A 15,000-nucleotide genomic window follows, 5' to 3' on the forward strand; every position below is an offset into this window, starting at 1 on the left:
TTTTTTCTAAATGACAATCCTGTACCTGCATGTGTGTCTGCATGCAGTGGTTAGAACCTCTCAAAAAGCGGTCCGAGGAAGGACAACCGGTGACCCTGCAACAGGGTCACGGGCGCCCGTGGGCTCACTGATGCTCGTGGGGAGAGAAGTCTAGCTCGTCTGGTTCGATCCCACAGAAGAGCTACTGAAGCACAAATTGCTGAAAAAGTTAATGCTGCTGTGATAGAAAGATGTCAGGACACACAGTGCATCACAGCTTGCTGCGTATGGGGCTGCATAGCCGCAGACCAGAGTGCCCCCTGTGCTGACCCCTGTCCACCGCCAAAGTGCCTACAATGGGCAGGTTAGCATCAGAACTGGACCATGGAGCAATGGAAGAAGGTGGCCTGGTCTGATGAATCATGTTTTCTTCTACATCATGTGGACGGCCGGGTGCCTGTGCGTTGTTTACCTGGGGGAGAGATGGCGCCAGGATGCATTATGGGTAAAAGGCAAACCGGCCGAGGCAGTGTGATGCTCTGGGTAATGTTCTGCTGGGAAACCTTGGGTCCTGGCATTCATTTGGATGTTACTTTAATACGTACCACCTACCTAAACATTGTTGCAGACCAAGTACACCCCTTGATGGCAACAGTATTCCCTGATGGCAGTGGCCTCTTTCAGCACCATAATGCGCCCTGCCACACTGTAAAAAATGTTCAGGAATGGTTTCAGGAACATTACAAAGAGTTCAAGGTGTTGACTTGGCCTCCAAATTCCCCAGATCTCAATCTGATGGAGCATCTGTGTGATACACACACACACACACACACAGACACACAGACACAAACACACACAGACACACACACACACACACACACACACACACACACACACACACACACAAACACACACACACAGTGTTTGAGTGTTTGTGTGTGTATTGCATCTTTATTCTCATGTCTGGACCATGCGTCCACTGCTGTGTCCGACACATGAACACAAACACACACACACACATGAACACACACACACACACACACACACACACACACACACGCGCACACACACACACACACACTCAATACACAAATACACAAATACACTCTTGCTAACATACTACCACCATACCGCTAAACTAATAATATACCACTTTGTACTCCACTGCTATACTCCAAGTGGTACTTTTACCATACTCCTACTATACTGCTTTACTTCTAGTCGTACTTATCCTATACTACCACTCTACTTCTTTACTTCTAGTAGTATGCCTTCTTCCCTCCTACTTTACTGCTTTACTCCTTGTACTACTTCTACTGTTCTCCCACTTTAATACTATTATATTAGTAATACTTCTGCTATACTACTACTCTACTACTTTACTTCTAGTAGTACTTATACAATACTGCTTTACTCCTAGAAGTACTTGTACTATACTACTATTCTACTACTAGTATTACTTCTGCTACACTACTACTCTACTACTTTACCTCTAATAGTAGTTCTACTTCCCTACTACTATACTACTTTACTTATGCTTGTATTTTTACTTCTAGCAGTACTTGACTACAACTACTCTACTGATGTACTCTCTATTATATGTAATATATTGAGTGTATCTTAGTATTTTATCTGGATGGATAAGACACTGGAGCTGTACTTTGTAGTAATGCTTTTCCTCCATCACGTCTCTCTCTCTCTCTCTCTCTCTCTCTCGCTCTCTCGCTCTGTCTCCCTCGCTCTTGGGTTTGAACTCAGTTTTGGGTTATCAGTCCTTTTATTGCTCCTCATGGTTGAACAAAATATAAAACTGTGCTATGCAGCGATACAGTTTACACCGCACCCCCCACCCCCACCTACCCTCCCTCGTCCTCTCCGGGTCTCACGCGTGCTGCGATGACATCACTCTCTGGCGCGCGCCGCGGCCCCGTCTTAAGATGTAGCTGTTTTGTATTTTCATCTGTTTTGCGGTTTGAGCCAAATGGCCGCGGCCGCGGCTCGCATGCCGGGAACCGGTGTGCGGCGCTGGGCTCGCTCTCTCCGCGCTCCAGCCCGGCGCTTTTTCCTCTTCATTCCCCCCTATTAATCCTAATTATGTGTAATGGGGGCGGAGGGGGCTGGGGTGGGTGTGCGGTTGGGGTTCAAAAGGGTCGGGGTGGGGTGGGGGTGGGGGGGGGGGGGGGGGGATTGTAAACAAACGAAGACCAGAGTCAAGCCCCAGGTTGAATCAGCAGTTCAGGTCACCTCCTACAACGGTTTTCTGGTTGCGCGTAACCATAATAATGCCAAAAATGGAAAAGTAAATGAAAATGTAAAGTGAGATAAACAAGTCTCCACTAGAACTTTTTTCATATCGAGGACCATCGATTGTAGGACCCCGAAATTAGAATAATTTTATTGTTAAGTATGATTTAGCCTAAACATCCATACCTGTCTATGCTGTCGCTAGGGAGATAACTATGATGATGTTATACCATGTCATTACTGCACATTCTTGTAAATGAAGTAATGGTGAGTCTTTAACTGTTAAGCATTTTGCCGGGGACCTCCACGGGGACCTCTGAGGACCCCTGGACCCCATGTTGAAAACCACTGTGCTAGAATGACTGGAATGACCGACTGTGATCTCTGCCCCCACCCTCCAGACGTCCTGGAACAGAGACCACGATGACACGGCGTCCACTCGCTCCGGGGGGACACCGGGGCCGTCCAGCGGGGGACACACCTCGCACAGCGGGGACAACAGCAGCGAACAGGGTGAGGAGAGGGAAAAAAAAAAGGAAAGAAATGGCACTCTTCTGCCGATCCTCCGCGACCCCATCTCCACCTCTCTTCTCCTTTGTTTTCCTTCCTTTTCATTGGCGCAGAGGATGGTGCTTTTGAAGCGCAGGGACCGTATCGAATCCACCGACGGTCGTTTTTCAAAATTGCTGAATATTAGGAATATTAGGCCGCGTTCACCTGAGCGCATAATTCCGATTTATTGCTGAGATCCGATTTTTTTTTTTGTTGTTGGCCGCTCACATTATTTCTTAAATGTGGCCGATATCAGTTTCCAGTGTGAACGGGTCACGGCCCCGAACTGACCCACATGCGCAGAAGTTCCAAAGATGTCAGACGCCGCGCGCTGTCGCACCGAAGTAAACACGGCAGGCACAATGCACCGGGGCCCGGTGGTTGCCAGGCGGCGTAGGACCGTGTGCCTCGGCTCAAGCTCGCGGATTAAATCTTTAAATCGAGACGAGGGAAAGGAGCTTTTTTTTAATGTTTCGTTCAATCAGGAAATTAAGTCTAATAAAATAAAAACACCGTGTGCGCAAATTGCACCCGATGACTCCCTCAGAGGACACACACACACACATAGATCCGACAACAAAAACAGATCTGAGTCACATTTCTCATATGAGAAATTAGAAATCGTATTTCGGCCACTTTGGTCTGTAGTGTGAACCTAGCCTACGTTACATCTCTTGTTGTGATACCGTCCTCCTCGTCCTTTCAGTAGGAAGTGTTGATTGTTTTCTTTTTAACCTTTGGGAGCGAGGATCGAAACCGAGTTTGTGTGTGTGTTCAGGGGGCGGGGGGGGGGGGGGGGGGGGGGCGTGTTGCAAACAAACTGTAGGCAAGAAAGGAACTTCATTTATTATTGAAGGCGATGTCAAGGCTGGCAGTTTGCAGGCTTGCAGCGCTGGTAGCATTTATACTGGAGTAAGACCTACCAGTCGTTCTAGCTATCTGTCTATCTGTCTATCTATCTGTATATCTTTCTGTCGATCTGTCTATCTGTCTATCTGTCTTTCCGTCTATCTAGCTGTCTTTATATCTTTCTACAGGGAAATGGGTGAAAGATAACAGTATAATAAGGAAAGAGAGATCTGAGTGAGAGATAAAACAGTGAAAGACACAAAGGAACTTTTCCTTTGTGTGTGTGTGTGTGTGCGTATGTGCATTTGCACATGTTTCCTGGTGTGTTTGTTGCGTGTGTATTTATGCATGTGTGTATTGGTGTGCGTGTGCGTGTGAGCGTGCACGTGTCCACCTGCGTCTGATGACTAATGGTCCGGGCGGCCGGGCGCGATCTGATTGGTCGCTCTAATGAGCGTGCTCTGTGCTGGGTTTAGGCTTCTGCTCCAGTGACCTCTGACCTCTATTGACCAAACTGACACCTCATTTTTCACATCCTTCCAATTATAGGCTAGATCCACTCTTAATCTTTGGCCTGCCTTCGCTCTCTCTATCCCTAAATCCATCTCTCGGTCTTCCTCACACAACTCCGGTTCTCCCTGTATACATTTTTCAATTTAATTGTTATGATATAATAATGTATGTGTACATATGCATATATTTATATATATATGTGTGTGTGTGTGTGTGTGTGCATGGTGTGTGCATGGTGTGTCTGTGTGTGCATTGTGTGTGGATAGTGTGTGCATGGTGTTTGTGTGTGTGTGTGTGTGTGCGTGTGCGTGTGCGTGTGCGTGCGCGTGTGTGTAACCTGATGTACAGTATATATGCATTGTTGCGCATTTGGCAATGTTTCCTAATACCAAATGGTATGGATGGGAGGATGTTCTGGACTTGACGTGAACTTCAGTGCCGTTGAGGAGGAGGATGCGGGTGCAGATGGGCAGGCAGGCCCCAGAGGACATGTTGGATTTGGTTCAGCTCCATGTGGGTTAAGAACTATTACTGCTACGTCACTCTGGCTCTGGGAAGATCTGCGTCACTCGCTTCCTAATCCCAGGTTACTCATCTGAGGGCCTTGGCCTCTATCAACCTCGCCCCCCTTCTCTCTCTCCTCTTGTATTGTTTTTCAATGATCTAATTCTACTCATTCTGATGCAACTCTCCAACACCTCCTCTTTTAGATTTTGTTTCCCTCTATTTTTGTCTCCCCTTCCATGCCCCTTCTAGCTCCTTCTCCCTCTCGCAGTCCACCCGCCTTTCTTCCCCGCTCCCTCCATTGCTCTTTGTCTTTATCCTCTGCCCCTCTCTGATTGTTTTCCCACTGACCTTTCTCTCTCCGTGCTCAGCCACTCGTTTTCATCACTCCGGTCTGATTCCTTTCTCTCTCTCTCTCTCTCTCTCTCTCTCTCTCTCTCTCTCTTCTCTCTCTCTCTCTCTCTCTCCCTCTCCCCCTCTCTCCAGTTTGCCCCCTCTTGCCTGCATGCACAGGTTATAAACAGCTATAAACAACAGCCCTCGCTCCCTCCCTCACTTTTTTCCTCTCACCCCTTCTCTCTCTCCATCCATCCATCCATCCACTCCCTCTCCCTCTTTGCTCAATCAACCGTCAGTCCACTCCCTTTCCACATGCCTCTCTCGCTTTTCACCCTTTCACTTTTCCCCATCACTCTTTCAGTCCATCCGTAAGTCCATCCACCTATCGATCCGTCCATACATACATCCATCCATCCGTCCAGTCCATCCCCCTATCCCAGAATCTACCCTCTGAATCCTTCCCCCTTCCATTCTATCCTTATTTTCCCCTCACTATCTCGCTTGTCTATCTTCAAGTATCTTCATCCCTTCCTCTCCTCCCCCACCACCACCTCCTCCTCCTCCTCCCTCCTTCCTCCCCCTCCAGTGGAGCGAAACAGCTCACGGGAGCGATGGTGCAGAGCCCTGTGTCTTTAAAGGAAACGACACCTCAAAGCAACATTAAACTCCTCTCACAGATCCAGTGCGCGGCACCGGGGGAGGATTTGGTAGATGGCACGAGGCGCTCGGCGTTACGGAGTGATTAAATATCACAGTCATCATCATCATCATCATCATCATCATCATCTTCGTCTTCGTCGTAGCTGGTGGTGGAGCGCTCTTTGCCTCGCAGCTCCAGAGACTCGGGGTTCAGATTTCGTCTTGGGTCGCGCCGGCGTGTCGGGTTTGCATGTTCTCGCCGTGTTTGCATGGATTCCCTCCAGGTGCTCCGGTTTCCTCCCGACGCGACGGTCTGGGCTAATTGGAGACTCTAAGATTGCCCGGAGCTATGAATGGGGGAGAGGGGGAATGCGTTTGACCCTGCGGTGGACGGGCGGCCCGATTCGGGTCCCTGCCTGTACGCCCACAGCCTGTACGTCCGTGCGAAAAAAAAGCGGGCAACGATGGCTGGACAGACGGGTTATCAATGGGAATTAAACCCAATGCGGATACATATCTCCAAATCCCATGTTAAAGACTGTGGTTCGTCAGATCGCACTATATGGTTATGTGTCATGGGAAATAATGTCATAAACATATACTCTGGCCGGCTTTGACCTCTCTTTCTCTCCCAAAAAAATGGTTTACTCATAAAATAAATGCTTTCAAATCGACCACAATCCCAAACCCAGACAATGTCCAGAGCTATGTATAGGAGGCTTCGCCCTATAAGAGGCTTCTTTCGAAGGAAGGAGAGTTGCATGGCCAGAGAGGATGTTGCGTACTTCCAGGCTCTCACTGAGACTGAAAGTATTTTTGCCACCGTCGTAATAAGAGCGAGAATGGGCGAAAAATTAATTTATATCCTTTCATGTTCTCGTATGGTAAGCTCTTGGTTAGTGGCGCTCAGCTTTTCGACCGCATCGCTGTTGGTATTTTCTAATGCCAAATTCCACTGGAGATTAAAAAAAAAAAAAAAAAAAAAAAAAATGAAAAAGAATAAAGGGAGGATCACATTTGCTTCACACATGTCATTAAAAATCTGTCTCGTGCGCCTCGTCTCCCTCTCCTCTCCGGAGCAGACACAGAACCGAGACGTTCCCTCGTCTCCGTCTTCTTTAGCTCTATTTATCCAGATATCAGTAAACAGTCGGCCAGAGTCGGAGAGCGCCCACAGAGTTAATTGGTCCCAGTATATTAGCCCGGCTGTTCGCCAGCGTTCGTCCGGACCAACAGACCCCCTTTTGTTCGAAATCCAGAAGTCTTGCTGGAGAAAAACCCCACTTTGTAGCCGCTGCGCCTTTTGTTCCTCCGCCTCTCTGCGAGCGCCGAGGCCGGGAGGGAACGAGCGGCCGACGGAGCCCGCGCGCCGGGCGAGCGAGGGGGGGGGGGGGCGTCCCTCAAGGACCCGACCTCGGACTCCAATCGTTTCTCCGTCTCCCCACCGGTGTGAAGTCCTTGCGTCCGCCTGCGTGGATTTGTAAGGACAGTCCCATCCCTCCTCCGAGGACCTCGGCATGTCGAAGGAGATAGCATAACACCCGCGAATGGGGACGCCGTAGCCATGTGGACACGAATTAAGCAAGGGAGAGAGGCAGAGGGGACACGGGAGAGGGGGGTATTTTTTTTGTTTGTTTTTTTAAAGCTACAGGGTTTCCCCCCCCCTTTTTTTTTTTTTTTTCCTTACAGGAGTATCAGGGGAGAGAGGCGATGACTGGCGATATTAGATATGTATAAGGCAATTACCCAGCGATTCTGGGCCAAGGCAAACGACTCCCGTCAGGCGGTGTGTTATTGTTCGCTTAAATTGGTGGAGCGGCAGCCGGAGAATTCCGACTCTGATATTCGGCGTACAGACCCCTTTTTTTTTTTTTTTGGTCTTAATTTTTTATTTTCATTTTTTTTTTTTTCGCTCGTGCTCTCGAGGCTCGTGGGCAAATTTGATGCGATCTCAAGCAGGGTTATTAGATTGGCGCAGAGTCTGTGATTATTGTTTTGGAAGGATGGGGAGGTTTTTGATCTTATTCCCAATTATGCTTACCAGAAACTATATTTAGACCGTGCTGGTTCGGTGTGGTCGTGTTATGTAATTCTCATGATGCAAGTATACATTTTAGATGAATGGACAAAGGGGAACCTGCTCGTTTGCTAGCATGGAATCCTGGCTCAACCAACTATCTGACACTTTATTTTTCCCCTGAGCAAGGCACTTGATCCCTGACTGGTACTGACTGAGATTTAACCCTTTTAACCCAGTGGCTCTGTTGCTATGACATAAAATTAAATATAAAAAAATATAATATAATATACACATCATTTCTTGGTTTTTGATTGTATTTTTGGACTTAAAAATACCCCACAGAAATGGCTGCTACTTCCAGCTCTAAAGGTTGCCCAACCCTGGTCGAGAGATTGTCTAGATAGACAGCACATTTTAAATTGTGTTTCTATCTCACTTCACCTAAAATTTCAGAAACAGGGCAGATAGTGTATAGTTCAACTGCATCCAACATCCTTTGCTATCCAGAGTCCATAGAATGTCCCGGTCAACAACCATGGACTGTGAATGCTCAGCGCTGTTTATCTCTCCCTTGCTGGAGCATAAATCATTCATTTTTCTATCGATTCAGCTAGAGTGTCTCTGATGCCGCCCATCCATCCGTCCGTCCATCCCCATCGTCCAACCTTCAACCTCTGTGCCCTGGAACAAGGTCAGGCGGGCCGGAGAGGAGCTAGTGTGTTCTGCGTTCTGATTGGCCCAGGGACACTGACAGGGGAACCGGGCAATGGGAACCAGGCCCGGATGGGACCAATAGCACGGCTTCACATGGCCCCGTCAAAGTCACTGATTAATTGGTCCGATTGTCCAGTAGACTGGAAGGGAGAATCTGTGTGTGTGTGTGTGTGTGTGTGTGTGTGTGTGTGTGTGTGTGTTGGTGTGTGTGTGTGTTGGTGTGTGTGTGTGGGTGGGTGGGTGTGTGTGTTGCCTGCCTATTCTCCTATGTTAAGCAAAAGCCTGTTCTCTCTCGCTCTCTCAGTACACAGCTTGTTATCAGCTTGAGGGAGAGAGGGGAAAGGATGGATATAGAGGGAGGGATAGAGAGAGAGGTTGAGATAGAGAGAGAGGGAGAGAGAGAGAGAGAGATGGTGGGAGGGAGACTCAGGGAAGGGGGATAGGGAGGGCGAGAGAGAGGAGAGACAGAGCGAGGATAGAGAGGGAGGGAGGCAGAGCAAGAGGGAGCGTGAGAGAGAGGAGAGACAGAGTGAGGGATAGAGAGGGAGGGAGGGAGAGAAAGACAGACAGGGAGGAATAGGAAGATACACTCACAGAGAGGAATAGCGAGAGAGCGAGGGATGGACAGAGAGTGAGAGAGAGGGGGGAGTGTGTTAAGTGCTGCAGTGTGTTGTTTCAGGGTTTATTGAGGCGTTAAGCTGCTACCGAGCAGCGAGATCCTCCCTGCGAGTTCAGAGGACCCCACTCACTGTGCATGTCCCACCGGGGTCACCGAGTGTGTGTGTGTGTGTGTGTGTGTGTGTGTGTGTGTGTGTGTGTGTGTGTGTGTGTGTGTGTGTGTGTGTGTGTGTGTGTGTGTGTGGTGTGTTTAGTGTTTAGTGGAATGTCTGTGTCGTCTTGGTTTGTTGTGGGCTTCTTTGCATTTGGTATCCATTCATAAAAAAAAAAAACCAACCCACCCCCAAGACACAGCGCTGCTCACAAACCCTAAAAATGTGATTTCTTGCTCTTCAAACATCATTATCCACACCTACCTGGACAAGAAACGAGCCATTCAATCACAACCTCTCTTTCTCTCTCTCCCTCTCTCTCTCTCTCTCTCTCTCTCTCCCTCTCTCTCTCTCTCTCTCTCTCTCTCTCTCTCTCCCTCTCTCTCTCTCTCTCCTTCGCTCTCTCGCTCTCTCTCTCTCTCTCTCTCTCTCTCTCTCTCTCTCTCTCTCTCTCTCTCTCTCTCTCTCTCTCTCTCTCTCTCTCTATGAGCCGATGACGTACGCCCCGATCGGCCCACAACCCCATGCCTTTATTTATTACCTGGTCGCAGATAAAGCCTGAGAGAGAGACTGACATAAAAAAAAAAGAGGAAATCAGATCAGGTTCCCACAGGGAGGGAGGGAGGGAGGGAGGGGAGGGGAAGGGGGAGGGAAGGAGCGAGAGATTGGGGAGGGAGGGAAGGAGGTGCGGTCGTTTTTTTTTTTCGGATTGAAGTCGGTGTCGTTCGACCACCTCGGTACCAGAGTGGTAAAAGAGTGGAGAACTCCTCCCCTCTCCCCTTTTCCCCCTCCCTCTCCTCCTCTTCCCCCTCTCCCATCCTCTCCTCCTTTCCTCCTCCCTCTCCTCCTCTTCCTCCTCTCCCCTCCTCTCTTCTCTTCCCCTCTCTCCTCACTTTCCCCTCCTTATGCTGGAAGTACACCAGCCGCGTTGGCGTGGCGTGTGGGCGTGGCGAGTGGGCGTGGCCGGCGGGCGTGGCGAGCGGGCGCGCCGTGGTTTTTCACCAGCTACACCGGCTTCGCGGTGAAGTGTCCCAGGCGCGTCAATGTTGTCGTAGAGAGGGGAGGAATATTGAAAACAACAGTGATTTAAATCTTTTTCTTTAACACAGTTTGAGAACAAGTTTCATGTCTGAAATACCAAAATGGCATAACAACATGCTGATCTTGTTTGGACTGTCTCACATTATGTCCTATGATCTCGGCAGACACGAGACAAGTTAAATTAGGTCTCGCAGTTATCCAGTTTAAAAGTATAAAGCATGATTTTATAGTAGTCTGCCAAAAATGACTTTGAATAAAATTGAAACGTAAGCTCCAACTGTAATTGTTGAAATTGATCAGTGGGGCGTGTTTTAAACGGGTCTTGATCAAATAAGGGAATCGGACAGCAGCTCCAGGTCTCTGGCACACCGTAGGTTCATATAAAACACATTCAAATTGATTGTGCTGTTTACAAAAACGTGTCGTTTTATTTCGTGTTTCCATGGAAAAGGCTCGTGTAGCCGTGCGCGGTCGAAAAAATGGAGAAATGTCGCTCGACTCCACGCGGCTGACGTGGCCGGTGCAGCTCCAGCAGTGGAGTAACATGGACTCCCGGAGCACGTCGGGCACGCCGGGCACGCAGCGCCGCGCCCGTACGCAGCGCCACCGCGCCCGCGGTATTCCTACCATTAGTTACCGACAAACAACCGCAATCCCCTCATTGTTCACACGCAGGTCCCTCTTCTGCTTTTCTCATCGATTTTCTTTTTCATCCTCCGTTTTTTTTTCGGCCTCCTTTGTCTTCTCCTCTTCTTTTACGAGCTCCTTCCTCCTCTGTGTGAGGGTAAATCTTCATAAAAGTGTTTGCGATAACCTGTCAGGAGGCTGTTTGCTCTGCGCTGTTTGCTCTTTAGCGACGCTGGATATGCAAAGTCAATGTTAGTCCGGTGCGTGCGTGTGTGTGTGTGTGTGTGTGTGTGTGTGTGTGTGTGTGTGTGTGTGTGTGTGTGTGTGTGTGTGTGTGTGTGTGTGTGTGTGTGTGTGTGTGTGTGTGTGTGTGTGTGTGTGTGTGTGTGTGTGTGTGATTGTGTGTGTGTGCGTGTATGTCGGTCCGGAGCGGACATGGAGTGTACACGGTCGTCACGTGAGGCTCGTTTGCCCCGTCCCTCTCTCTCTCTCTCTCTCTCTCTCTCTCTCTCTCTTTATCCGTCGTATTCCGTCGCTCTGTCTCTCTCGCTTCCAATTTGTCTCCATATCCCTCCTTCCCGCCGTCGCCAATTTTAGTGGCGTTGTGTTTTGAATACATCAGGTATCTTTGTCCTCCTGAAATATTTCGAGGGTTTTTATTTTTACCATTGTTTTTATTTTATTTTATTTGAAATGTATATCTATTTGCTATTTTCTTCATGTTCTTTATATACGTTTTGGATGTTTGGCTATTTTTGTTCATTCTTTTCATACTTTTTTCATATTCATTCATATTTTCGTATTCATATTTAATTTGCATAGAGATCGTCCGTAAAGAAATGCACCAATATTATATGTATTTACCACGTTACATTTCTCTGATGAACGTGTACTAATAATAGACGTATTCTGACTCTGATAAATTTATTTCCGTATGAGCACATATGAGCATGTTTGTATGACAAACAAATTCAAAGTTCTAAGAGCGGGTCATTACACTCTGCCACGCCCGCTGCAACATTAACCTTGGTTTAGTTTAGTGTTCATCCTGAGGATGTTTTTCAACCAGAATGTGTTCTGCTTCAAAACCCGAGCTAATGATAAATATTTAATTTGAGCCATTATTATGACATTGTTATTACTTAAACTTTGAATTGATTAGTCTACGATCGCCTTGTCACAATTATATTCACAGATTGTAGTCTTTTTTTTGCAGAAATTGTTCCATGTAACCACCATGTTTCCATCCAAATTTAAAGGGAATTTTAAGTCGTTATTGGAAATGTCACGTTAAATGAAATGTAAATTTCCACTCATTTCCATTCCAATAGTTGGGTTGAGGAAATTTAACCGTCGAGCCAATTTTTTTATGTTCCAATAATCGGCTCTTCTGCAATAGGTTGACATGAATTATGAGTTTATGTAAGTTTTATCATAGTGTCATAAAAAGAACAAAAATTTTTACTTTTAACTGTTAATCACGATTATTTCCACGACAATTAATCGTGATTAACCGCAACATTTCATGATCGGACAGAGTCAGACAATGAAACGATATTTGACTTTTTTTTAATATATATTTGAAAATTTTTTTTTTCCAACCAATCCAAACTCTCTATCTATGATCTGCAGTCATACGACACCAGCGAGTCAGCCGTGCCCTGGCGTTCCAGCCCAGGGCTTACGGTGGTGGCCCGTCATTTCCTTTTTTTCTTCATTTTCTTTTCCCGAATCTGAGGTTCAGCTTCATTTGCTCCGAGGGGAAAGTATCTTTAGCTCCAATGGTATAATTGTGGCGCACTAATGATGTAGACACATTCTCACTGGGTGTTTACAGGAAGCAGCCTTCTTTAATTTGCAACCGGCGCGAATGCCAAACACTTATACCTAATTACTAGTGTTTGCTAAAAGATACTATTTACCCGCACTTCTTTTTTTTTTATCGTGTTGTATTCCCTCGTGTTTCAGGGGGTGGGGGGTGGTGGGGGGCCCCTTGTGGCAAGGAAAGTGCGATGTGTGAACACGGCAAAGATTTCAAATCGTTTTTTGGGGGATTGCGGCCGGTAAGGATGGATGAACGGTCGATCGGTGAAAGAAAAGTTTGTTTCAGAATCATTTTATTGTTGCAAAGTACACGCGCGGGAATTGGCGGTGGTAAGGATCGGTGCATTTCTGTACAGATTACGAGCACAAAAAAAAACGCTTTAAAAATATCAGAATAAAAAATAAAAATGATTAAAATTAGAGTTGGAGTGTGTTGGAGCAGGATGAGCACCCCCTTTCTGATCACACACACGCACCAACACACGCGTATGCGCCGCGCGCGCGCGCGGACACACACACGCATACACACACACACACACACACACACACACGAACACTCACAAACACACACACACAAACACACACACACACACACTCATGGAATGCCCCAGCACCTTATCATGGACTTTGTGATCACACACACACACACGCACACACACACACACGTGCATAAACACACACACACACACACACACACACACACACACACACACACACACACACACACACACACACACACACACATTCACGTGCTCATGGAATGCCTCAGCACCCAGCACCTAATCGTGGCATTTCTGATCACACACACACACACACACACACACACACACACACACACACACACACACACACACACACACACACACACTCATGGAATGCCCCAGCACCCAGCACCTAATCGTGTCCAGTTTCGTTTGATAGGGAATCTAACAGTGAAATCAGAGCGACTCATCACTGACGTGTCAAAACACATTACATCGGCCCGACAAAAAGACCCGGCATTCTCTCTCTCTCTTTTGCTCTCTCGCTCCCACCCCCCCCCTTCATCCCTCTCTCTGTCTCGCTTCTTGTTCCGTCTCCTCGAAGAGGAGCATGGCTCGGGCCCCCGGGGGCTTTTCTCCTCTGATAGATGTAAACGTTTCAGGAAAGTCCCTGATAAGCACCAGGAGGAATCAGACCCTGTCCTGGTGGGTGCGGGTGTGAGACATGACCTGCAGGGAATTCATTATCCTCAGCTTTTTAATGCTGCGTCCTCGGTCAATTGAAATAATGGCCTCCTCAAAATTGCCCAACAAACACAACATTTCTGTGGCAATGGAACACTTGGAGCTGGGGAGTTGGGGACGACTGACTCGATTTCCGAGTTCTAATGAAACGCAGCATTAGTTCTTTCTTTCTTTCTTTCTTTCTTTCTTTCTTTCTCTGTTTCTTTCTTTCTTTCTTTCTTTCCTTTTTTTCTTCATGAATCTTCCTCTTTTCTCTTCCGCTCCAATCTCCTCTTTGAGACGCGTACTTGTGCAGAATGTTTACCTTCAGTCCAGCGACCGTGAAGCCAGGCTGTCTTTTTTTTTTTTTTTTTTTTTTTTTTTTTTTTTTAAATGCTAAGTCATTATTGTTTGTTGAATCGTGGATTGTTGTGAAAGAGGTGTAGCTTTGTCTCTTTCTCTCTCTCTCTATCTTGTTTGAGAGAGAGGGAAACAGAGATAGAGGCTCAGAGAGTTGGTTAATAAGAGCAAATAAACACGTATTAGCTCGGTATGCCATTATTTGACCCACTGGCACACACATGGAGACACACACTGAAATGGTTACACTGAGACATGCACGCACGGACACACACACACACACACACACACGGGCGCACACACACACACGCACACACGCCACACACACACACACACACACACACACACACACACAGACACAACAAAGTGCACGGAGGCAACGTTTATTTAAGCTTTTGATAAAGAGATTAGTGCAGTTATCCTGCGTTGTTAAACTAGCTCGGTGGGGGGTTCGGGGGATGGGGGCTGCTTGTCTAGGAAATCCTGGCTTTCCTGACATATGGGTTTCAACAAAACAAGGCTGAAGCAATGTTTGCACTAAGTTGATACCATTAGTCTAATTAAAATGATTATATCGCACCAGCGCAAAGTACGGATACTTCCATTAATGGATTGAGAAATAAGGTTTGTTGAGGAAAGAAAGGCGACGATGGGTGTCCAACTGTGATCCAGTGATTAGTGGCGAGAGAGAGAGAGAGAGAGAGAGAGAGAGAGAGAGAGATAAAAAAACACAGGAGGTGGGAAAGGGGTTGGAAAGGGCTTGTTATAAATTATTACCATGAAATAGTGGCAATACAGTATGACCCATGGTTGTTATCAT

General features: G+C 47.2%; 1 protein-coding gene across 1 annotated transcript in view; it reads left to right on the plus strand.

The window, feature by feature from the left end:
* Positions 1 to 15,000, plus strand: part of LOC307242370 (homeobox protein Meis1) — a 92,319-nt gene that overhangs the window by 14,397 nt on the left and 62,922 nt on the right. Inside the window, exon 7 of the mRNA XM_080016812.1 lies at positions 2,625 to 2,736. Coding sequence (XP_079872938.1) covers positions 2,625 to 2,736 — 112 coding nt within the window. The remainder of the gene's footprint in view (positions 1 to 2,624; positions 2,737 to 15,000) is intronic.

Source organism: Zeus faber, assembly GCF_960531495.2.
Source record: "Zeus faber genome assembly, chromosome: 16".
In the NCBI taxonomy this organism is placed as follows: Eukaryota; Metazoa; Chordata; class Actinopteri; order Zeiformes; family Zeidae; genus Zeus; species Zeus faber.